Here is a 26088-nt window from a genome sequence, read left to right on the forward strand (position 1 = left end):
TCTCAGCACACTTAGTCCCTCATCTACCAACTCTCTCATACTTGTCCACACTCTATTGATCCATTTCTCTAGTGGTCCGCCTCTAACACCCTCCCTCGTGCCCATCACATGTTTAACCCAATTGGCACATATTTCGCCTTCACTGGTAGCCTGGTAACACATACTCCCAGGCCTTTCTCTGCCTTGTGGTGGATAGTGGAGTGTTTCCCAAATGGTACTGATATGCTGGATTTCTCCTCCCAAGGTGCAGGACTTTACATTTTCTTCATTGAATTGTAGCAGCCACTTTTTGTTCCATTCCTGTAGCTTGGTGAGGTCTTCTTGTAGGAAATCTGCAGTCAAGGGGTTAAACCATCTCAGAGCACCACACTTCACCCATTCAACCATTCCACAATATACATCCATGACTGTTACACCCACACCAAACCTCTGATACAAGCTTTCATTCCTTTCTCCCTCCCATCCTTACACAACACATTAAAGTTATCATTCCTTCCTCCTAGCACTGTCCACCCTCCCCCCTAGCACAAAGGAAGCTATTCTAACCCTCACATATATAATAGGAAACTGGAGCCAGCATGGATGAGGGTTGTCAGCCAAGTACACAGGCAGCCACATACTCACTGCTCCCCATGGCTCAGCTCTCCTCATTCACAGTTCCTCTACAGCTTCTGCCAGGAGGGTTCCTTAAGATGATCAAATACTGTCTTTAAGGTTTATTTAATTTTACAGCACCAAATGGTAAAGTGTATTGATGTGATTGGTTTGATGTGTTACTTACAATGCAGAACTTCTACTAAATTTAATAGGTATGAAATCACTAGCATCTTTAACTAGGCCATCTCCTCTTCCTGCTTTTCCTTCACTCATTCCTTGCACAGCTTTATTTAATTCATCTGCTGTTACACTGAGAACTTCCAAGCTTAGCACTTCATTCTCTTCACTAGTGACCTCTTCATGATAACTGTATGACTCCATGTAGTTTTTCTCCATCCCAAATAACTGCATCCTCCATATTGTTTGAGACATTACCATTTACATCTTTTAAAGCAAGAAACGTTTTCAGGGTGTTGGGCTCATCGGTGACACAGCTACAAGTTGTAGGAAACACTTCAAAATTGATTGCCATGCCCACTGGCTGTCCACTGTCCGTGCTGTGAGCCCTGCCAGCTAATGACGCATCTCTCCTCAGGGTTGATAGTTGATGATGCTGCTGTGCCGTCAGACCACCCTGCAGACCACCTTCATCCTGGATGGCCTGGAAAACAATTTTGCACCACTTAATGAAAATAAACTCAATGGTCCAGCAATGTACAAACACATCTACACCTGCTGGCTTGTGTCAGTGAGAATGTACAACAGAGATATGCAAATATGATTCTCTTATTAATGAAGGATTCACACTGCCGGCCCTAACTTAGATACCGAATGTTAGAAGCTACCTTGAACTGGGCTAGGTGGGAACAGGAAGTTGTCATATTAGTGGAAAGTAGATAAATGTTTAACAAACTATTCCAATTCAATGAGCATTACTTTTCTCCTCCATAACCTCATAACTTCCTCCTATCACCTAGTCCAGTCCATGATGGCTAGACACCCAAGACTCAGGCTGGTGACCTCAATATTTAGTAGGGTAAGGTTGGGGGGGTAAGATCATAGCTGGGCACGATAACAGAAAACCTTATTCCCGATAACCGATAACTGATAATGGAAAACCTTATCGGTGATAACCGATATTCGTTAACTGGAGACACAAATATAGGCGATAACCGATAACCGATACCCGATATAAATCCACAGCTCCGACACTAGCTAGCGAGAAGTCCGATAGGCGAAAACGATACTATATTGATATTTCAAATAAAAAACATACATGAATTCAAATTTCCATTATCTGTATTTTAGAAAACTTACAAAACCTGAAAATCACACATTGACACGTACGTACCTATGGACGGTAATACTAGAAACGCCTGAACCGGTGTTGTATTATTTGGCGTCCCCACCGTCAAAACACTGGTCTCTCGTGGACTGCGCATGCTCAGACCAGCAATCGTAGACCTGTACAGTGTTACAAAGCTTTATAACCGTAATTAAGAGTTGCTGGAAGGCCGAATCAGACCAGTACCACTACCACCATCTCCGCTGTTTCTAGAACAACACCCTGTACGAGTTGTATTTATATGTACAGAGTGTCGTTCTAGAAACAGCAAAGATGGTGGTACTGTATGTCTGATTCAGCCTTCCAGCAACTCTTAATGTGTTAAAAAAAGCATTATGAGACGTACTAGGGCTACGCTTACTGGTCTGAACATGCACAGTTCACGAGGGACCAGTGTTTGTAAACAAAAGCGCCAGCTTTTGACGATGGGACACCAAATAACACAACACCGGGTGCCTTCAATACTATGGCATGCTCACAAACGAATATGGAATATCAAATTTGAGAGTGAATAATAATTTTTTGGGCAAAGTTAACTGATTTTTCTCTTTGATATATTGATTTTTTAGTCTAACATAAAAAATAACCTAGTGTTTTAATGTTGATGATCTATGTATGAAATCTCTTCACCGAAGATATTTCATACCCCGAAGTTTTTTCATACAACACCGGGCGCCCGGCCACGCATGCGCAGTAGGGAGGAGACAACGTTTTTTTCTGGGAGGCGGAAAAAAAGTAGCGATTATCGCTAGTTTGGTTACAAAAGTAACGAAGATACCGATATATATTCAAATAAGTAGCGGATGGCCGATAACCCAATTTTGTTATCAGCGATAAAGTATCGCGATAACTTATCGCGATAACGCCCAGCTATGGGTAAGATGCCCCCCTGGGGTGAAAGGCCTCCCTTGGTTTTGTCTTTCTTTCTTTTCTCAAGCAGTCACATGATCAAGTAGGCAACGCCAACTCTCTGTGCTCACAGGAACTACTGGAGTAAACAATGGACCGTTGCTCTGGCCACAATGGGACATTTCTTCTTTTTGACTAATTTCTTGTAAGTTTTCAGTGATTTTAATGATACCTAATTAACAACAAAGAACTTTAGAGTTAGCCTGATGGCTATGGATAATTGCTCTAAATAAGATGTCTAGACCATATTGCATGTGATTATACTCTGTCTACTTACTTGTAGGAAAGATGGTGACATTTTGTGTATATATATGAGTTTCCAGGGTAAAAGGCCCCCTGTGCCTTTGGGGTAAGTTGCTCACAGGGAGGCCTTTTACCCCACATGTGGGCCTTTTACCGCATTATCAGGAAATTGGCAAATGGCTTTGTTTGGTGTGTGGGGAACTATTTGCTAATAGCAGACCTTCAGAAAAATGGGTCCGATGTCAGGGTTGTAGAAATTGGCCACATGCAGAATGTACAACTGGAGTAGGCCTAGATCTGTACGTATGTCAAAACTGCGAGTCTGATTAGGCATTACAGTATTGCTATAAATATAATTTGTTTAAGTTTTTGAAAGGCATCCATAAGTGAACACTTGAGTTTGAGAGTTGAGTCTATAAGGATGTTGGTGTTTTTAACTGTTTCAGATATCAATATGCAACAGAAAGGACATACTTTATCAAACTAATTGAATATTTAGTTCCATATATTTTTCATGAAAATAGATGTTCCTTTTGTTACAAAAATTCAGAAGAAAGGGAAGCTAGTCTAATATTACTAGTCTAAAAGAAGGGGATACCTTTTATATATTAATTATCTGTTTAGTTTTACATTCTGTTCATTAGGAGACACAAATTTGATTGTGTTCCTATATTTCACATCAAGAGAGATTTATAGGGTATAGTTTTCAAAAAGGGAACACATATTATATTTCTATAATGTGAAAAAACTATTTTCCTTATGTTTCTGTGAGTTTTATTATTGTAAGCCAGAGTGGGGTAAAAGGCCTACCCAGTGGGCGTTTTACCCCACATGCGGGGTAAGAAGCCCCCTTTATTATTTTTTTTAAATTGTCATCATAATAAGGTGTAAATCATAATGAGTGGATATAATATATACCATAGATATATACTAAACTAAACTTTCAACAAACTTTTTTTAAAATTCTATTGCAAAAAATGTGGCTACAACAGGCAATCTCTCTTAAAGGGGGCAACTTACCCCACCTTACCCTAAGTCTACCTTTCTTGAGGCTTTATCTAGCTTCCCACTCTGCCCTTGCTGTACATTTGGCCACTCAGGGTGACAACATTATATTGCCTCCTCCATCATACCTCTTGTGAGCTCTGGCAGCTCTCATTTTAAACTAGGGTTACTTTTCTGAGGAGGATGCATAAAGTGAAATGGAAACTACAATTAAGATATCAATGGGGTTTCTTAAATGTCATTCTGGCAATAATATATGAATAAAAAAACACAATAGGTATCTGTGTGCGAGGACATCTCATCTTGGCATGCTTTGTTCCAGGTTACCTTCCTCCTGGTGTGAAGTCTTGCCGTGTGGACGGTCAGCTCCTTCCAGACGTCCATCGTTGATGCCCGCCCACCAGACACAACTCAACTTCTGCGGCATCTCGGCCTGGATCATCATCTCCCATACATTACTGCCTTTCGCCATCTTATACCCGTTCCATGTCACTGTCTGCCTCTGTGAAATATAGAAGAGATCTTACAAGCTCAAGAATGAGTATTAGCTTCGTCTACATGTCCTGTCACCAGTGCTGATCAGGACAACAGTACCAGACAATAGACAACATCTGTAAGGACCATTCAAAGGGAACATAAGAACATAAGAACATAAGAACGCAGGAGTCTGCAAGAGGCCGGTAGGCCTGTACGAGGCAGCTCCTTTGACCCTAAGCTCCCGTGTATCTAACCCCACCTAATATCGCTGTCCATGAATTTATCTAGTCTATTTTTGAATGTGACAATTGTATTGGCACTCACCACATGACTGCTAAGCCTATTCCACTCATCCACCACCCTGTTAGTAAACCAATTTTTGCCTATGTCCCTGTTGAATCTGAATTTATCCAGTTTAAACCCGTTACTTCGTGTCCTACCCGGTTCTCTTACCAACAAAACCTTATGAATGTCTCCCTTATTAAAGCCCTTCATCCATTTATAAACCTCGATCATGTCTCCACGCACCCTTCGCCTTTCTAGAGAATGCAAGTTTAACTGTTTGAGTCTTTCCTCGTATGGCAAGTTTCTCAACCCCTGAATCATCTTAGTCATCCTCCTCTGCACCGATTCTAACATTTTGATATCCATTCTATAGTAGGGTGACCAGAACTGAACCGCATAGTCAAGATGAGGTCTAACTAATGCTAAATATAGTTTGAGGAAGACTTTGGGGCTTCTGTTGCTTACGCTCCTTGAAATAAATCCCAGTACCCTATTAGCTCGATTTCTAGCTTGAATGCATTGTGCCCTTGGACGGAGATCAGAGCTCACTAAGACCCTAAATCCTCTCGCACCCAGACCTACTTATGAGAGTGTCATTTAAGCAATAGTTATGTGAGGGTTGTTCCTACCTACACTCAGAATACTGCACTTCCCTACATTGAACTCCATCTGCCATTTATCCGCCCAGTCATATAATCTGTTGAGTTCACCTTGGAGAATACTAGCGTCCTGATCCGACTCAATTACTCTACCGATCTTGGTATCATCTGCAAATTTACTAACATCACTACTAATTCCTGTGTCTAAGTCATTGATATAAATAATAAACAAAAGTGGACCTAATACCGAACCTTGTGGGACCCCACTCGTAACACATCCCCAGTCAGATCTTTTACCATTGATTTGCACTCTTTGCTTCCTATTGCTAAGCCACGCCTTGACCCAGTTCAAAACTTTACCCTCTACTCCGTGAGCCTGTAATTTAAGCAACAGTCGTTGGTGAGGAACTTTGTCAAACGCTTTACTAAAATCAAGATAGATTACATCATAATTTTCATCTCTGTCAACCGCCTCAAATACTTTATTGTAGAAGGACAAGAGATTGGTGAGGCATGACCTACCTTTGTGAACCCATGCTGCGAGTCGTGAATTAAGCTATGTTTCTCTAAATGCTCCCGAATGTTCCTGGCTATTATGGACTCCAGCATCTTCCTATAACCGATGTTAAGCTAATTGGGCGATAGTTTGAAGCAACTGACCTGTCCCCTTTTAAAAATCGGCGTCACATTAGCTACTTTCCATAGGCTCGGCACATAGCCAGTATTTACCGACATCTTAAAGATGTCGGTTGGTGATCACTGATTATATCACCTAGCTCCTTTAATACCCTCGAAATATCCCGTCAGGACCTGGCGACTTGTTCTTCTTAAGCTTATCTATCTCATCCTGAACTACTTGCCTGGTAATGATTATATCCCTCAATTTATCGCCATCCCGCCCTCGTACACCTGAACTCTTTCCGGTATAGTCGTTCGATCCTCCTGTGTGAATACTGAAAGGAAGTAGTCGTTCAACAATGTGCTCATATTTTCGTAATTTTCTACTAGCTCCCCTGTGTTTGATTTCAGCGGTCCAATTTTCTCCCGTGTTTTTGTTCTATACATCTGAAAGAAGCCCTTAGGATTACTTTTCGCCTCATTTGCTACTTTGATCTCATAGTTCTTTTTTGCTATCCTGGTGTTTTTCTTAACTAATCTAGATAGTTCGACGTACCGGCCCCTGAGATGTGTTTCCCATTCTTTATTTTCTGATAAATTCCCTTCTTTAACCCAATCTCGTGTTTTAGTCCACGAGTCATCCACTTAGGATCATTGTTTTCTTTTCTAAGTGTTCGCTGTGGTATATGCTGTTCTTGCCCCTCTACTATTACTCTAACTAAATTATTGTAAGACATTTCTACCTGGTTCTCCTGGCTCTCCAATCCGCAGTTCTGGCCCTCATGAATCCCTAAATTATCCCAGTTTACCCCTTCAAGATATCTTCGAAGCCCTCGTAGTTTGCTCTTCTAAAATCTGGCACTAACACTGGGTTTGGATCACGGGTTACCGCCCAGTCTAACCTAAAACGAACCGTTCTGTGATCACTATTTCCTAACCTCCGCCCACCTCCAACTCACGTAGCAAGTTCCCATTATTGGTTAGGACTAAGTCTAATATGTTATCTCCTCTGGTAGGCTCAGTAACTACCTGCTTAAGGAAATTATCTTGTATAACTTCAAGAAAGTCCTCGGCTTCCAGGTCACCCACTAGATCTTCCCAGTCTATATTCCTATAATTAAAGTCCCCCATTACGCAGACATTTCTACTCATACTCGCCCTGCCAATCTCCTGTAGTAATATACTCGTGTCCTGCCTGTTAAGGTTGGGTGGCCTGTATATAACTCCTAGAGTTAGTTTTTCTTTCCCTTTGTAAACGTCCACCCAAACTGATTCTGAATCCATGTTAGTTTTGACTGAGTTGTTAACTAAACATTTAAGTGAGTCTTTAACATATAGCGCAACTCCACCTCCCTTTCTGCCCCTTCTGTCTTTGTGAAACATCTGATAACCCGTTATTTCAAATTCTGACCTAAAATTTCTATTAGCAAAGTCTATCCATGTCTCAGTGATCGCTATTATGTCAAAATTTTCTGAACAAGCTTCACCCCTTAGTAAGTCTATCTTGTTTCTGAGGCTCCTGCTGTTAGTATAGAAGATTCTTAGCCCGTCCTCTGTTACTCCTCCAGAATTACTTCTAAGCTGCCTGGTTATTATTGTCACCCTTCTTTCTCAATACCACCATCAGTCAGCAACCTGAAGTGTGCCAGAGCTCAAAGGCCAGTTTCCCAACCTAACCACTCATGGTGTCAAGTATTACTTAAATGGTAATGGTGTGGCAGCTACTGGGTGCAAATATTCTGGAACAGAAGACTTGCTGAATGTCAAAAAAGCTGCTCCTCTGTCTATTTGTACCACACTTCTGACTACTGACTGTCGTGCCCGGAAATTCGGGGCACTAAATGATGTAAAAAAAAAGGAAGTTCAACTAATGGATATCTGGGGAAAAACAAGGGGGACTCACCCTGGGGTAGTTTTGTTACCACCCAGAGATCTACCGATGAACTATGTCACCGGTAGCTCACTGGGAGCCTTAAGAGTATGTGTATATAAAGGACTAAGGATTTAATAAGGGATTAAAATGACCCAGAGTGAGACTCTGATCCCTTGGGCAGGGTAGCGAGGTGAGCGGGGCAGACTCGGGGGCGGTAAATGGTTAGTTTAACTCACAGCCGGCCGGACAAATCTCACAACGGGGAGTGACAAGAAATAAAGGCCTATATATAGGAGTGCTTACATTTATTCCTGTGACTTAGTTTAGAAGGTAATACATAGGCATACCTGACGACATGGTTTACAATTAATTCCTCATAGAAGGCATGATTTACCCGAAACTGACGGAAATGGGCGAATGGACACACGACTGATTTGTAGTTTTCTCCTATCACAATGGTAACCAGAATAAGGCTGAGGATTCTCCACGAAATCTTTACCCTTGGGCGGGTGTACAATTGTTGTAAAACCAGGTACATATGATGTATGAAAGAGACTCAGAGAAGGGGAACGTTACAGCCCATACACGACGAGAACCATCTCCGTCGTAAAGACAAACATACAGCCTCTTATTTCACTAACACGTCCTACACTACAGATAAAGCACAGATTACTGGCCTATATACTCCCACAATTCTTCCCGCAATAGGAGTACAGGAGGGAATTTTAAGGGGGACTCGACTCCCCATTTCCTACCCCTGGTATGGCTCCAAGAACGCATACAGGGCTATCTCCTACAGCTCCTACTGCGGAAAGAAGAGAATTATTGAGATCAACAACTAAAAGAACACATCGGGATGGATACGCGGGTTCGTGTAGGTGTGTGTGGGGTGTGTGTGGCAGAGGGAGTGGGTCGCCCGGACCTGTAAAACACAGCGGATGAGCCTCGAGTCTCCTTATTTCGTTTACTGGGATCAGAAATGCATTTACAGGGTAATTAAGATACACATTGGCTAAAGGGGAGATGGTAATTGAACTGGGGATCACGTAGGGGGGAACAAATGGGGGGCGAAAGTGGGAGAGCCACGTACATACCTGTAAAACACAGCGGGTGAGCCTCGAGTCTGCCCGGGAAACGCTGCCCCGTGTTTTTATACCCGTCCTGGGGCAGCCCCGTTGCGCAGACAAGGGGGCCAAGTAGCTGATTTATAATCTATCACGTTTTAATTCAAAATGAAGGGAAAACTAGGGTAGTTTATATATGGGTACGGTCACTTAACGTGCAAGGTGACGAAATTTAATGTGGAGCAGCGGAAAAAATCTATGTAAGGGTGGATGACTTTAACTGATAGGGGATTGACAAGCAAGGGCTGGTAACAATTCCGAGGTGCGTGGGCTGGTAGGGGGAAGGGGGGGAAAGGGAGGGACGACAGACGCTAAATTCTCTGGCGGGAAGTCTTGGCGTGGCATTGCGCAATATTGTGTATTTGTTGTCTGAGGGGGGGGGGTGTACTCTGTTATAGGTTGTGATCAAGAATACCTACTTACATTTTCTTACACATCTATGATGGCCTTACAGTGACTTATAAATACTTACAACTACTTATGCTCACTTACAACTACTTGTTATCACTTATAATGACTTAAGCTACGTCTTTTCCTTATACTTCTAAGTTTCTTCTCCGGCCTTCACATCCCGGCATTACACGACTACTGGACTTCTAAAGAGGACACAGAGAGGCATGTGCTACAAGGCATCACTGGGGCCAGAATAACTGATGCTAAACAATTATTTTGCTATTTAAGTTTCCCTTATGTATATTCTATAAAGGTTATTGTTATGATATACTCATTTACACAGATGACCAATTTTGTAGTTTTTATGAATAAAACCAAGTATTATAGATATGGTGATAATTTGCTGCTTATTCTTACCCTTGCCTACTTAGTGGCACCTTAGCAGTGTAGTGGTTGGCATGCCTATGAGCCAGCAGGCCTGGGTTCAATCCCAGCCTGGGGCAGTCGGCACCCAGCCTACCAAACTCTTCATGCTCCCCTTTCAGGAAGGTCAGGAAATGAACACCTGGGAGAATCTAGAGAAGGTAAACTGTGGTGACCTGGATGTCACACTAGCAGTACCTCTGGGTACCAAGCTCTACCCACCACAGGCTCAAGAAGTGAGGTGACAGATACAAATGCCAGGGTGATGAACACCCACTTTCTATACAACAAAGTGAGGTTATTCTTTGTTGATTAATACCATAAGGTGCTGGCTATCATGTGTTTGAAGATACCTCAAACTTAACCTAACCTAACTACAACACTGACAGAGAACACTTACACTGGCGGCCTGAGGTGTTCCATATGGCAGCAGTGTCCGTCATGGTGAAGTGGGCCACGGCAGCGTCCTCCATCAAGATGATGCACTGGTACTCTGCATCCGTGTCCTCCAACACCTCCACAATGATCTCCCCCGCAGGAGGCGCCTGGTGGGAGGTGTTTGGAGGTGGGTACACTTGAATCTTCCTCATCTCTGACAGCAGGACAAGGCTGTCAGTTCCTTGCTTGCTGAGGTGGGCAGGGCTGAGCAGGGAGCCACAACCTGCGGGTGACTTGGTGATGACATGGGTGTACAATATTTCTCATCACAGCCTTGCATCAGCTCCAAGAGGAAGGAGGTGTAGCAGCTTGGGCCACTGAAGACAAGAGTTTGAACTGCAGCTTTGGCACGTTCCTGAGCCTCAAATTTCCACTCCCGGCTTAACCCCTTGAGTGCGGATTTCCTACAAGAAGACATCACCAAGCAACAGGAATGGAACAAAAAGTGGCTGCTACAATTCAATGAAAAAAAAAGTAAAGTCGTGCACCTTGGGAGGGGATATCCAGCACACCAATACCACATGGGAAACACTCCACTATCCACCACAGAGACAGAGAAAGACCTGGAAGTATATGATACCAGGCTAACGGTGAAAAGCAAGTCTGTACCAATCACAGCAGATGGGTTATGTCTAATTTATTCAGCCCTTCCTTTATTGATTTTCACTATTAGTTGCTGCCAGTCATGTATTTGAAGGTACCCTAAAATTAACTATGATGATGACCATGATGCTCGCTTCCCATCTCACCCTGTTGCACCCAGCCTAGGCACACACACACACACACACACACACACACACACACCTATAACACCTTGATGAGCTGTGGTGCTGTCACTTTAGACTCACCTGGTGCACTGTCAGGGAGTGGCTTCATGACCTCCCTGCCACCCCCTGCATGTCTTCCAAAGCTGCCTCCTGCCCTGTGCTGCAAAAGTGACAACTATTGAGCATTTTCCCGCTCTCCAATTCATACTAACATTTTATTGATCAAATAGAGTACTAAGAATTTGCCCACTTTTCCCACCATACATGCTTGAATAAAAGTATATTTATTTTATTATTATTCAAGGCCAAGAGTAAAGAGTAGCTGGTTACAGAAAATGTACTGAAACCTTTCTAGAGGAAAACTGTTTTATTATTAACCCACCACTTGTAGGAGTCAGAATAGTCTGATATAAAAACAAGTTTAAATGGTAACAAGAAGAAGCGGTGAGCACTCCGGTGGTCTTCAGGGGAGCAGACAAGGTAACAGTGAACACTTTGCTCAACACACCAATGTTTGTTGCATCAAAACATATTGTTACGCCACCCCCCCTACCACACACCATACACGGGCAGGCGGGTGGCGTGATCCTCACCAGAACAACCACACGGGCACCAGTCACTCACAGCGGCCCACACAGAACACCGAGAGGAGGAGGGAACGAGGCAGGGCACAAAGGATACACGTTCAACACTAAGTTCTAGTTTAATGACAGGTTCCTCACACAGTACAGAGTACAGCAACTTTCAAGGCACAGAACAGTTAGTTAATCAGGCACAGTACAGGGGCACGGCAGACACGCACACACGGATGCACACAGCTCGCGAGCGGAGCAGCTCAACACTCTCTCAAGCCCAGACACGCGTCTTCTCCACTACAACTCCTCAGCCACCCTTGCTCCCCCACTGCTCGACTCAGCACTTCCTGCCCGGCGGCCTGGCCCCTGGCCCCCTCCGGTCTCTCTTGTCCCAACAAGTAGAGTTGCACCATGCTGAGCTAACATTGCATCATGCTACAATTTCATCACATTATACATACAATCATTCACATACAGCACATTCGTAACACTATCCCCCCCCTTCAGAAGGCAGTCGACCCGGCTGCCCGAACATTCAACAACAAAACACATGAAATAATCAAACTAATCAGTCCCCTGGGACATCACTAAAGTCTCTTAACCATCCCGGCCGACGCCTCTCTCGCCGAGGGCGCCGCTGGGATGCGGGCGGCGGCAGGCAGGCGGTGGCACCCAGAGCCGCGTCGTCGGCCCCAAGTACTTGCTCAGGGTCGTCACTGACATCTGCCGCTTCGCCCGCACCGCCCATGTTCTCGCTCGCCCCTTGGTCGACCTCTGACACGTCCCCTTCGCCGCTGCTGGGGCTCACGTCCCTCTTGCGCCGGTCGTATCGGCTCGTATGTCTCCTTCATGGCCTGGCCTGCCACCTTGAGCTTGCCCCGTACGCGTCGGTGCACCTCAGCCAGGCTTTCCTGCAGTGCCGCTGCTAAGCCAGAGGTGACGGTGGGCAAGCTCACGTCGGGGGGCCGCCCCGTGGCCAAATCCACCGGTAGCCTGAGCTCCCGGCCGAACATTGAACACAGAAAAATACATGCAATACACATAAATCAGTCTGTCCTCCACCACGTCCTCCACAGTCTCTTCTCGCGCCCCCAAGGGGCTCCGCCTGTCAGCCACGCCGTCGACCACCCGCCAGTCCTCAGTGGGCTCTTCCACGCCATCCACTCCAAGTGACGCTCGGGACAGTCGACACCGGCTCCTGGCCTCCACCCTCGGGGCAAGGTGCCCTCGCTCAGCCGTGACTACCTCCCCACGCAGCCATGCTCGAAAACCTCCTGGGAGCAAAGGGCACCTCTCCGGTCACCCTCTCCAGCTCCCGTCCGAGGCCACCACGAGCCTTACTGGCCTGCGTCAGGTAGTCGAGGCCCAGCAAGCACGGCTCGTCTCGATCGGCGACGTCCATCGGCCGGCGCTCCACAGCGCTGCCTACGCCGATACGAGCCTCCACTGGCCCCTCCAGCAGCACACACTACCCCGGGTCAGGCCGTGCCGAGCACTCCTCAGCCCCCGGTGTATACTGTCACGCGTCGTGGCTACAACCGCTAAGCCTCCCACTGGCAACACGCTGGTCGGGCGGCGGCAGCTTACTCAAGGCGGGGCTCGAGGGCGGGAGACGGCTGGAAGTCGGCTCCCTTCTCCAGCCCGTCCGCGCTTTCCGCCCGCGCCGCGTCCCTGGGCCTGGGGCAGGCGCTCGAGCGGTGGCCAGACTGGCCACAGTCCTTGCAGCGAGGCTGGTGGGCATCGGGGCTCGGCCGGTCAAGGGAACGCGTCCTTCGCTCCCCCAGGCACCGACTGCAACTATGCCCCCTCTTGCCACAGCCCCCGCACGAGCCACGGAGACCCTCCGGGCTCACCTTCATCGACGCTGCCTTCATCTTCACCTTCGCCATCCGGCCCCGGAGGTCATGGCAGGGCGGGGCGGCCGCCGCTAGGCCGCTGATCGTCGTCAATGCCCCGAACTCCAAGGCCCTCGTCAGCGCGTCGTCGGTCCACGGCAGGGGGTGAGAGTCCTCGCCAGTCTCGTCCCTCAGCGCCCGACAGTCCGCACAGAAGAGCTGCGTGCCGTCCTTCTTCATATCCAGGAGGACCAGGACGACTGCTGTGGGCCACGGACTGTCTGTCCGCTCCATCACCCCCTGCGCCGCCAGCTCGTTGACGGCGCGCTGCAGTTCCTCCCGCCTGGCCGGCACGACACGTCGGGGCGGGCACCTGGTGGGCGCACCATTTCCCGTGCTGATGTTGTGCTTCACCAACCCCGTGCAGCCCAGTAGAACCAATCCACCCCCGCTGAACACGTCCGCGTACTGGGCCAGGGTGTGGCGCATTTTCTCCGTCTGCGCCTCCTTCAGGTGAGCGGCGCTCCGGTGCGCCGAATCCTCCAGGAAGTCGGGCAGCGGCCTCACAGCGGCCGACTCCGCACTCCCCGACGCCTCCTCTTGTTGCTCCACCTCTTCACAGGTGCCCAGCTTGGCACCAGCGGGTACTTTCCGAGCCTCGTCGGAGGAGTTAGCCACCAGCACCGTGACTGACTCCCCCCCCGCTCCTTCGAGACTCCGTCCGGCTGCCACACCATCAGGCAGCTGCAGGCCCTCCGTGGACTCCACCGTGCCTTCCGCTGGCATCGCATCCGACCGGCAACACAGGACCCTGGCCTCCGTCCCCGGGGCAAGGTGCAGTCGCTCCGCCGCGACTACCTCTGCACAGCCGACCTTCGGGAGCAAAGGCGCCTGTCCGCGCAGCCTCTCCAGCTCCCGTCCAAGGTCGGCACAGGCCTCGCCCTGCGGCAGGTAGTCGAGGCCCAGCACGCACGGCTCGTCTCGATCGGCGACGTCCATCGGCCGGCGCTCCACAGCGCTGCCTACGCCGATACGAGCCTCCACTGGGCCCTCAGACTGCACGCAGTGCCCCGTGACGCCACACAGCCTCTGTGGCGCGTCCTGGAGTCGCGTAGCGGCCAGCATGTCAGGCCGCCCCAAGGTCCTCTCGGCGCTCCCCACCAAGCGGCCTGGCTCGTCCACTGAGCCCCGTAGCGCTGTCGTCAGCAGCAGCGCCTTCTCATCCTCGCCCCAGCCCTGGGCAGCAGCTGGCATCTTGAACTGGGCCTCCCATGCCAACTTCCCGTCGTGCCCCGCTGGCTTAAGCCTCCCTGAGCACGGTGAGGCCGAGGGGCCGCAGAGAGGAGCGGGCGGACCACGTGGGCTGCAAGCCGGCCAGCATGGCGGAGAGGGAGGCGGTGAGAGAGGCAACGAGGCAGGGTTAATGGGTCCGACTCCACCACCAGCTGGACCCAAGGGAGCGGCTCCGACGGCTCCCCTACCTCCTGCAGCCTCCACCGGCTCCGCCACGACGCCACCGGGCTTCAGGGGCCCTTGCCAGGGACCCCACGCGGAGCCCCGCCAGTCCGCCACCGCCACCCGTGCACCCGCCACCAGCACACGTGACGCTTCTTGTTCCTCCCCGCACCACGTTGCCACCTCTCGCTGCTGCCATGGGAGAGAGAGCGGACTACGTGACCTGCGAGCCGGCTGGCATGGAGGAGAGGGAGGGGGTGAGGGAGGCAACGAGGCGGGGGCTCCCCAACCTCCTGCGGCAGCTACTGGTTCCGCCACGACGCTACCAGGCTCCAGGAGTCCTTGCCAGGGGCCCCAGATAGGCCCCTGCAGGACCGCCGCCCCGGCGCTACCTGCCAGAACTGAGCCTTCTTCCTCCGCGTGCGACGGTGCCACCTCTCGCAGCTGCCTCTCCGCCTCCCTCAGGCCTCGAACCTCGCCTTCCTGGGTCCGCACCTCCTCCAGCCGTTCACTCCTCGCGCTGTCGCAGCCCTGGTCGGTGTACTGCTGGGTTTCCACCTTCAGCGACGAGAAACACCTCTGGAGGACCTCGGCAAGATGGCGGGCCTGCTCGTCTGCCCTCTCTTCTGCCCTCAAAGCCTGCTCGCGAGCCCTCTCTTCTGCCCTCTGAGCCTGCTCGCGTGCCCTCTCTTCTGTCCTCTGAGCCTGCTCGCGTGCCCTCTCGTCTGCCCTCTGTTCTGCCCTCTCTGTTCTCTGATCCAATTCCTGCCTCAGACTGGCCAACATGGCAGCGAACAAGTCCATCTGGCCCGGCTTCACCTCACCCACGTCAGCCTCGGCCTTGCCCGTCTCCTCACCCTCACGGCGATCACTGGGGGACGCCATGACACTCGGCGCGCTTCACTGTTCACTTATCCCACTCCTGACACCAAATGTTACGCCACCCCCCCTACCACACACCATACACGGGCAGGCGGGTGGCGTGATCCTCACCAGAACAACCACACGGGCACCAGTCACTCACAGCGGCCCACACAGAACACCGAGAGGAGGAGGGAACGAGGCAGGGCACAAAGGATACACGTTCAACACTAAGTTCTAGTTTAATGACAGGTTCCTCACACAGTACAGAGTACAGCAACTTTCAAGGCACAGAACAGTTAGTTAATCAGGCACAGTACAGGGGCACGGCAGACACGCACACACGGATGCACACAGCTCGCGAGCGGAGCAGCTCAACACTCTCTCAAGCCCAGACACGCGTCTTCTCCACTACAACTCCTCAGCCACCCTTGCTCCCCCACTGCTCGACTCAGCACTTCCTGCCCGGCGGCCCGGCGGCCCCGGGCCCCCTCCTGTCTCTCTTGTCCCAACAAGTAGAGTTGCACCATGCTGAGCTAACATTGCATCATGCTACAATTTCATCACATTATACATACAATCATTCACATACAGCACATTCGTAACACTATCAATAGCTAGTATCAAATAGAAGCAAAAGGCATTGTTTAGTGTTTAATATTCTTTTGTTTCATCAAAATAAAATTATGTTAACCATTGTTTTAAATATTGTTCTATCAAAGGACAACATGAATTGTCAAGAAAAAAATATGTATTATTTATATTCATGAACAAACTTTGTTGAATAAATTCAGTCTTCATTAAAGATGCAACGGCTCATCTTACTGTCCACTGTTAGGGCTCACAACACCCCTGGTTTACCTCTGAGTGTGGTGGACGCGGCAGGTCAGGGAGTGCTGACGCAGAGCACACCACCGGCCGGCACCCGCCACACCGCTGCTCCCGTGGAACTGACGAGACAAAGTGAAGCTTACAAACACTGCCGCCTCATGTATTCTGAGGCTGGATTATGTTCAGGAGCACAATAGTGTGGCCCTCCTGCATATACACACTTTGATTAGATTAACTGACAATAGTGATTAACAATATTCTTTATTCATTAATTTGTAAATATTTGTGGGTCCCTATAGATAAATAGGCCCCAAGGGATTACACAATGCTCGCACCTTCACTGTTTCTGGTTACAAAGCTGACAAACATCACTGACAGACTCTTCAATAACTGAACTGATTGCTCAATGATTCTTGTTCTTTCCAATCTATTCATGAAATTACAGATCATTCATTTGCTGCAAGACTCCCCTTTTTTATTAATGCATCAACCACATTTACGTCTATCAAATCAGGTAAATGTGAACCCTCATTTAAGATGAGTTGAAACAGGTGCCAAAACAGTCTCCAAGCCACACCCTAACTCTCCAAGGCCATGGCAGTGGATGTGAGTGGTCCCTTGGCCCTCCCTTACCTTCTTCATGTGGTAGGTGTAGCTTGCGTGGAACTTCCAGTGTTTGTTGCAGGCGGTGCAGTGGTAGGCGCATGTGGTGGGCCCAGCGGTGCAGCGTGAGGTTAGATCTGCAGCTGAAACACCGGGAAAAACAATGAACATGTGTCTGCTCATAACCACAGAAGACACCAGGCCACTTGTCCCCTGAGCCCCACCCCTTCCGGGTGTCACAGATCACTGCAAGAGTTTTTCTAAGATCAATACTTCTTTAACCCCTTGACTGTGGATTTCCTACCAGAAGACATCATCAAGATACAGGAATGGAACAAAGTGGCTGCTACAATTCAATGAAGAAAAATGTAAAGTCCTGCACCTTGGAAGGGGATATCCAGCACATCAATACCACATGGGAAACACTCCTCTATCCACCACAGAGGCAGAGAAAGACCTGGGAATACGTACAGGTAACTCGCGATTTACGCGAGTTTGGTTTACGCGTTTTTGAAATAACGCGGGGTCCAAAATCCAAATAAATGTTTAATTTACACGTTTTTTTTCCGCTTATATGCGATATTTTATGGAGTGGCCACCAGTTGTCTCACGCAACTGGACTCACACGGTGCCGTGGCCACACAGCTGAGCTCAGTTCTTCCCACGCACCACTTGAACAACGATACAGTACCCACGCTGCCACGCTACTCAACAATAAGAGTGTGCAGGAACCGGTACCAGTACCGGTACTAACGGTACCAGCTATACGGTACGGTACCAGTACCAGACTGCTCGGTACCGGTACTAATACTAGCCAGTCGCTCATGGTGTCCCTCATTTCTTCCTCACACGAGTGAGGCTGAGGCTGAGTGCCTGAGTGGATATCTTGGTGATATGGATATTCTCTCTCTCTCTCTCTCTCTCTCTCTCTCTCTCTCTCTCTCTCTCTCTCCACTGAATGAAGTGAATATTTATTTTTCGATAGAAACCTACCTCTTGTTTGATTTACATTGTTTTTGATTTACGCGACCTCTTCAAGGACACAATACTCACATAAATCGAGAGTTACCTGTGTATGTTTCCAGGCTACCAGACCGCGCTCTAGAACAAAGGTGATATGTGTTTATTACGTTATTTATATGATTTTTAGGCAGTTTTTCAATATATGTAGCTGCAAAGCAGCTGACTGACGAAGTTATTGACAAGCTCTCCTCAAAAATGCAGTTTCTCCACCTATCCACTCAACACAATCTTCCAAACAACTATCCCCTATTCTTTGACAACACCCAGCTATCACCTTCCTCAACACTAAACATCCTCGGTCTGTCCTTAACTCAAAATCTCAACTGGAAACTTCATATCTCATCTCTTACTAAATCAGCTTCCTCGAGGCTGGGCGTTCTGTATCGTCTCCGCCAGTTCTTCTCCCCCGCACAGTTGCTGTCCATATACAGGGGCCTTGTCTGCCCTTGTATGGAGTATGCATCTCATGTGTGTGTGTGGGGGGGGGGGGGTTCCACTCACACAGCTCTTCTGGACAGAGTGGAGGCTAAGGCTCTTCGTCTCATCAGCTCTCCTCCTCCTACTGATAGTCTTCTACCTCTTAAATTCCACCGCAATGTTGCCTCTCTTTCTATCTTCTATTGATATTTCCATGCTGACTGCTCTTCTGAACTTGCTAACTGCATGCCTCCCCTCCCTCCCGCGGCCCCGCTGCACTCGACTTTCTACTCATGCTCATCCCTATACTGTCCAAACCCCTCATGCAAGAGTTAACCGGCATCTTCACTCGTTCATCCCTCACGCAGGTAAACTCTGGAACAATCTTCCTTCATCTGTATTTCCTCCTGCCTACGACTTGAACTCTTTCAAGAGGAGGGTATCAGGACACCTCTCCTCCCGAGCTTGACCTTGCTTTTGGACACCTCTTTTGTTTCTTTTTTAGGAGCAGCGAGTAGCGGGCTTTTTTTTTATTATTGTTTTACTTTTTTGTGTGTGCCTTTGAGCTGCCTCCTTTGTTGTAAAAAAAAAAATACTACACAAAGGCTGTCAGAGGCAAGCATGAGACTGTTGGTAGCATGAGGTCAGCAATAATGGCCAGCTGTTATCACCACACTGCCACCAAAAATGAATAACATGGGCTGTGCCCCAAGAGTCAATCCTCATGGTGCTGGGTGCAGAGAAGCCTGGCACAAGGGGAGAGACCAGCACCACACACTGACAAGAGGATTTACTTGTCCCACATATCATACGACAACCTCAGCCTCACCAGGACGGTGTACCGTGACCTCACAAGACCAGAGCTGCTGGAGAAGTGCCTGAAGGGGAGGACACAGAACAGAAATGAGCGACTACACGGAAAGGTCTGGAGGAAGGCTTCAAAAGACAAATTTTGTGGCCTACATAGGACTGTCTTTGTGTCCCAGGTCACAATCCTGGAGCATAACTTTGGGCACAGTGACCTCGCTTGGGTTCAAGAGGCCCTCCAACTTCATAGATTATCTTGAGTGGAAGGAAAAGAGGACAAGCAGAACCAAGAACGAAAAGAGGAAGAAGAAAAAGACAAGAAAACAAGCCAGCAAGGCAGCAGAAAAACATTATAAGCCTGGAGGCTTCTGAGTAAAAACCTATCTCCAATGAGTGGGGTGGTGCCCCATGATACCCACACCATCGAGTGTATAATATCCTTTGAAAAGGAGGGGACCAGGTACCATAACTCAGAAATATCTGTAGAATAAAAATTACATTGCAGAACTAGCATATCAAACATGTTATGGTAACAAAATGTAAAAACGATGATTCATCAAAATGTAAGTTATTGGAATTTTCGCCGTTCCTCTTTTGATTCGTTGCATGCTTGGATGGATATGTTGCTGACGTAATCTTTAATTGTTTTGTTTTTCGTTTCGTAAGGCCAGATCAAAACCTTCGACATGCATTAAAAAATCAATCATCAAACAAATGAAGAAATGTCTCCGTATGAAAGACTGAATGGGAATGTATCGGACAGTAAGAGTAAAATAAAATGTTAAGTCCGTATTTATTGTTTATTTTTCACCAATACAATTTGACTTCATTTGTCAACTCGGTCATGGATGTGTGTGAGAATCGATCTCAAAGCATTCGTCAACGACAGAACATCGGACACGAACAATTGCATCCTTCGAAACGATCATCCCGTTGTCGTTAAAACGATAGAGTGGGTCAACAGGATCATCGAACGACGTCGTAAAACAAATCTATACACACTCAACCGAGAAAATGAAACTAAATTGAACGACAGTCACGAATCGGTTCTGAATAACGATTTGAAAGATATCATTGTGCCGTTGTTACGTACATTTAGAGATGTTTTGTTAATTTAAATGTCTTGGTGTATTAAAGATGAAACAAAATATATCAGTGTATTATTTTTACAATATGGGTTTACTTTTGTAATTGAGAGATTGCTCTCGTTTTCGTGTACGGCTTCGTATGACGAGTCAAGAGCAGTTTCTCGTGAATTATGTGATTGCATGTGTGGTTGAATTATTTAATTGGATGTGTGGTCTTTCATATGCACGGGTTCGTTTACCGACATGACAATTAAATACGATCTAAAATGACAGACATGGATCAAAGTACATCACGCAGATGCAAATGTCAACAAGCAAGAAGAGAAGTCTCTTTAGTAAGTAAGACGTCGCTCACATGTGAACACACAACTGAACTCACGCCTCCTGGCGTCTGGCCTGCGATTGAACTTCAATAAGGTCTGTAAATATAAATTCAATAATCTGTTCAAACCTTTAGTGCACGAAGTGTGAAGAATTCCGTCCGTCACTGGACCTAGTGAACATCCCGTCAATTATGTGATCGTGTGTGATGAGTAGCAACATGTGAATACCGAACGAACGTGCACAGTGTACCGCTCTGAATTAGTAAGTGCGTCATGTTCTGAGAAGAGTGTATGTCGTATATTATACTTAAATCGTTTTTCAAGTGTACGTTTTAGACATGTCTTTGTGACCCGTTTAATGCTGGACCGACCCCCATGCAAATTTGGACCCCACTCTCCCAGGCTCGTCTGATATATGTCACGACCCCCGTGCAAATTTGGACCCCACTCTCCCAGACTCCTATGTCACGGCCCCCGTGCAAATACTCCTCAACTCCTTCACGCTGAGTCCTACTTGAACAGAAACACAAAAATGAGTACCTGCTGTATGTCACGACCCCCGTGTAAATTTGGACCCCACTCTCTCAGGCTCGTCAACTCCTTCACGTTGAGTCCTACATGAACAGAAACACACAACTGAGTACCTGCTATATGTCACGACCCCCGTGAAAATTTGGACCCGAGTCCTACATGAACAGAAACACACAACTGAGTACCTGCTATATGTCACGACCCCCGTGAAAATTTGGACCCCAATCTCCCGAGTCCTACGTGAATAGAAACACAACTGAACACCTGCTGTATGTCACGACCCCCGTGGAAATTTGGACCCCACTCTCCCAGACGCGTCAACTCCTTCCTTGAACAGAAACACACGTCTGAGTATCACTTCCGAATTCTACATGAACAGAAATACACAGCCAAGAGTACTTGCCACTACCCCTGTGACAATTTGGACCCCGTTCCCAGGCCCTCCCTCTGAGTCTACAGGAATAGAAATGCGCAACCGAGTACCTGCTATATGTCATGACCCCCGTGCAAATTTGGACCCCACTCTCTCAGGCTCGTCAACTCCTTCCCTACATGAACATGAATACACAACCGAGTACCTGCTGCTATATGTCACGACCCCGTGCAATTTTGGACCCCACTCTCTCAGGCTCGTTAACTGCCTCCCTCTGAGTCCTACAGGAACATAAATGCACAACCGGGTACCTGCCATATGTCACGACCCCCATCCAATTTCGGACCCCACTCTCCGTACGCGCGTTACACACATACACACACATATTAGACTTGTAAAAATATGATCATACCATATAGCCAATGTACTTTCTGGATTATACTAAACTGAATTGAGATGTGTGTGTGTGTTCTGGCTTCCAATACACGCGGTGGTGTATATACAGAGATGTGTGTGTTCTGGCTTCCAATACACGCGGTGATGTATATACAGAGATGTGTGTGTTCTGGCTTCCAATACACGCGGTGGTGTATATACAGAGATGTGTGTGTTCTGGCTTCCAATACACGCGGTGATGTATATACAGAGATGTGTGTGTTCTGACTTCCAATACACGCGGTGATGTATATACAGAGATGTGTCTGTTCTGTCCTCCAATACACGCGGTGGTGTATATACAGAGATGTGTGTGTTCTGGCTTCCAATACACGCGGTGTTGTATATACAGAGATGTGTGTGTTCTGTCTTCCAATACACGCGGTGATGTATATACAGAGATGTGTGTGTTCTGGCTAATACACGCGGTGGTGTATATACAGAGATGTGTGTGTTCTGACTTCCAATACACGCGGTGATGTATATACAGAGATGTGTGTGTTCTGACTTCCAATACACGCGGTGATGTATATACAGAGATGTGTGTGTTCTGACTTCCAATACACGCGGTGATGTATATACAGAGATGTGTGTGTTCTGGCTTCCAATACACGCGGTGGTGTATATACAGAGATGTGTGTGTTCTGGCTTCCAATACACGCGGTGGTGTATATACAAAGATGTGTGTGTTCTGGCTTCCAATACACGCGGTGGTGTATATACAAAGATGTGTGTTCTGGCTTCCAATACACGCGGTGATGTATATACAGAGATGTGTGTGTTCTGGCTTCCAATACACGCGGTGGTGTATATACAGAGATGTGTGTGTTCTGACTTCCAATACACGCGGTGATGTATATACAGAGATGTGTGTGTTCTGACTTCCAATACACGCGGTGATGTATATACAGAGATGTGTGTTCTGACTTCCAATACACGCGGTGATGTATATACAGAGATGTGTGTGTTCTGACTTCCAATCCACGCGGTGGTGTATATACAGAGATGTGTGTGTTCTGGCTTCCAATACACGCGGTGGTGTATATACAGAGATGTGTGTGTTCTGGCTTCCAATACACGCGGTGATGTATATACAGAGATGTGTGTGTTCTGGCTTCCAATACACGCGGTGATGTATATACAGAGATGTGTGTGTTCTGACTTCCAATACACGCGGTGGTGTATATACAGAGATGTGTGTGTTCTGGCTTCCAATACACGCGGTGATGTATATACAGAGATGTGTGTGTTCTGACTTCCAATACACGCGGTGATGTATATACAGAGATGTGTGTGTTCTGGCTTCCAATACACGCGGTGATGTATATACAGAGATGTGTGTGTTCTGGCTTCCAATACACGCGGTGATGTATATACAGAGTAGTGTGTGTTCTGTCTTCCAATACACGCGGTGATGTATATACAGAGATGTGTGTGTTCTGTCTTCCAATACACGCGGTGATGTATATACAGAGATGTGTGTGTTCTGACTTCCAATACACGCGGTGATGTATATACAGAGATGTGTGTGTTCTGGCTTCCAATACACGCGGTGATGTATAAACAGATGTGTGTGTTCTGGCTTCCAATACACGCGGTGATGTATATACAGAGATGTGTGTGTTCTGGCTTCCAATACACGCGGTGATGTATATACAGAGATGTGTGTGTTCTGGCTTCCAATACACGCGGTGATGTATATACAGAGATGTGTGTGTTCTGGCTTCCAATACACGCGGTGATGTATATACAAAGATGTGTGTGTTCTGGCTTCCAATACACGCGGTGATGTATATACAGAGATGTGTGTGTTCTGGCTTCCAATACACGCGGTGGTGTATATACAGAGTTGTGTGTGTTCTGGCTTCCAATACACGCGGTGATGTATATACAGAGATGTGTGTGTTCTGGCTTCCAATACACGCGGTGATGTATATACAGAGATGTGTGTGTTCTGACTTCCAATACACGCGGTGATGTATATACAGAGATGTGTGTGTTCTGGCTTCCAATACACGCGGTGATGTATATTCAGAGATGTGTGTATTCTGGCTTCCAATACACGCGCGCGTGTGTTCCGACACGGTAGTATTGTATGTTCGGTTTTGTGTAAGATGAGGCGAGAATATTTTTAGAGTCAGATTGATGAGGCGAGAATATTTTTAGAGTCAGATTCGTTCGGTTTTGTGTAAGATGAGGCGATAATATTTTTAGAGTCAGATTCGTAAGAGTCCTCACACGTGATTTCCGCGCCCATGCGCCACGCCACGCCACGCGGTAGCGGTGTCATGACATCTCGTTACCGGAAAAACGTACGTACGTTCGTTCGTTTCTCGGCCTCTCCCCATTTGATCCAACTCTGAGACAAAGTAAGATTTGTATTCAGAATCACGCAGGTCACACAATAGTATTCAGAATCCGTCTACAGCTGACACAAAGTCTCGCATTCACCACCAACTCTTGAGGGTTTAAGTCATGCAACAACACGTATAGTATTCAGAATACGTTTACCACTGACACAAAGTCTCATATTCACACAACATCTGCAGCATTCTCTGAGACAAAGTGACAAGTCAGAAAAGTCTGAGGGAATAAGCATGCAACACTCGTATAGTATTCAGAATCAGTCTACTGCTGACATAAAGTCTCGCATTCACACAACTAGCAACATCTGCAACTCAGAATCTTATCTGACACTGACAGACACCACGAATCTGTTCGCACAGATTGAACAGATTCTGAATAGTGTTGATTGTACTAGACTTCTTAACTCACCTTATCTTAACTCACCACCAAAGTCTAGACTGAGTACGTTGCCGACAAAACATTAATTATCCCTTCCCCCTCGATTACCGAACAGACGTTTTCAAATTTTCAATCCGACTACATCAAGTTACGAGCGTTTAACAAACACGTTGAAGTGAACGATAGGATCCGATTCAACATAAGCATAAAAAATTTAATTTTCATCAAGTGTGAACTTTACTTTCCCGCTCAGACGCGAGACTGTGTGACGCGTCTGGTTATCACGTGGATGATTTTCTCTGCTAGAATCGATCTCAAAGCATTCGTCAACGACAGAACATCGGACACGAACAATTGCATCCTTCGAAACGATCATCCCGTTGTCGTTAAAACGATAGAGTGCGTCAACAGGATCATCGAACGACGTCGTAAAACAAATCTATACACACTCAACCGAGAAAATGAAACTAAATTGAACGACAGTCACGAATCGGTTCTGAATAACGATTTGAAAGATATCATTGTGCCGTTGTTCGATGATCTTACGATCCAAAAATGTGGCATCTTAGGCCGAAGGCCTAAGATGCCACAATCTGTCGACATGTTGAACAAAGTCTCACATTCACTCCGTCATACAGAGTCAGACGTTCGCCGAAGGCTTAATATGCCACATGACGGCACATTCACACGGTTTAGGAATCTGTAAACATGTAGAACAAAGTCTCACATTCACTCTCCGTCATACTAAGTTAGACAATCAAATGACAGACATCGGTGGAGCAAAGTCTCAGACTCTGTAGAACAAATCTCATGACGGAATCTGTCGACGTGTAGAACAAAGTCTCCGATTCACTCCGTTGTACAAAGTCAGACGTTCGCCACCAGCCGAAGAAGACCTAAGATGCCACCATGACACGACAGAAGAATAAACTAAAACAATCTGTAAATTCTTATTTTTATTTATTACACATAATCATTGCAATGCTTCTTCTTATCTTGTCAGGAGTCTACATTGCAGACAAAGTCACGCATTCACCAACGTCTCAGAATTGGTCTAGATTGCAGACAAAGTCACGCATTCACCAACGTC

At 47.2% G+C, this 26088-nt stretch overlaps 1 protein-coding gene across 2 annotated transcripts; it reads right to left on the reverse strand.

Annotated features, from left to right (window-relative positions):
• Positions 1-701: 701 nt before the first annotated feature.
• LOC126992444 (uncharacterized) lies at positions 702-17396 on the reverse strand. 2 transcript variants are annotated; one of them, XR_007746556.1, is made up of 6 exons: positions 17287-17301; positions 16648-16772; positions 11178-11256; positions 10292-10552; positions 4427-4601; positions 702-1258 (listed from the first exon to the last, which is right to left on the reverse strand). XR_007746556.1 is itself a non-coding variant. In XM_050851195.1 (6 exons), coding segments are annotated over exons 1-5 (504 nt in total). In that variant the 5' UTR covers positions 17360-17396; the 3' UTR covers positions 702-1258; positions 4427-4599. The 2 variants fall into 2 exon arrangements, 1 of the variants encoding a protein (XP_050707152.1); XM_050851195.1 differs by having other exon boundaries at positions 16684-16772; positions 17287-17396.
• Between the last annotated feature and the right edge of the window lie 8692 nt (positions 17397-26088).

Source organism: Eriocheir sinensis, unplaced genomic scaffold (assembly GCF_024679095.1).
Source record: "Eriocheir sinensis breed Jianghai 21 unplaced genomic scaffold, ASM2467909v1 Scaffold464, whole genome shotgun sequence".
NCBI classification, from domain to species: Eukaryota; Metazoa; Arthropoda; class Malacostraca; order Decapoda; family Varunidae; genus Eriocheir; species Eriocheir sinensis.

Excerpts from the sequence above, each read along its gene's own strand:
- LOC126992444 (XM_050851195.1), bottom strand. The coding sequence starts at position 17,359 with ATGCGCCTACCACTGCACCGCCTGCAACAAACACTGGAAGTTCCACGC. Across the intron at positions 11,257-16,683 it reads CGCGTCCACCACACTCAGAG|CACAGGGCAGGAGGCAGCTT; the intron begins GTAAACCAGGGG and ends TCACTTTTGCAG. Across the intron at positions 10,553-11,177 it reads ACTCCCTGACAGTGCACCAG|GTTGTGGCTCCCTGCTCAGC; the intron begins GTGAGTCTAAAG and ends AGTCACCCGCAG.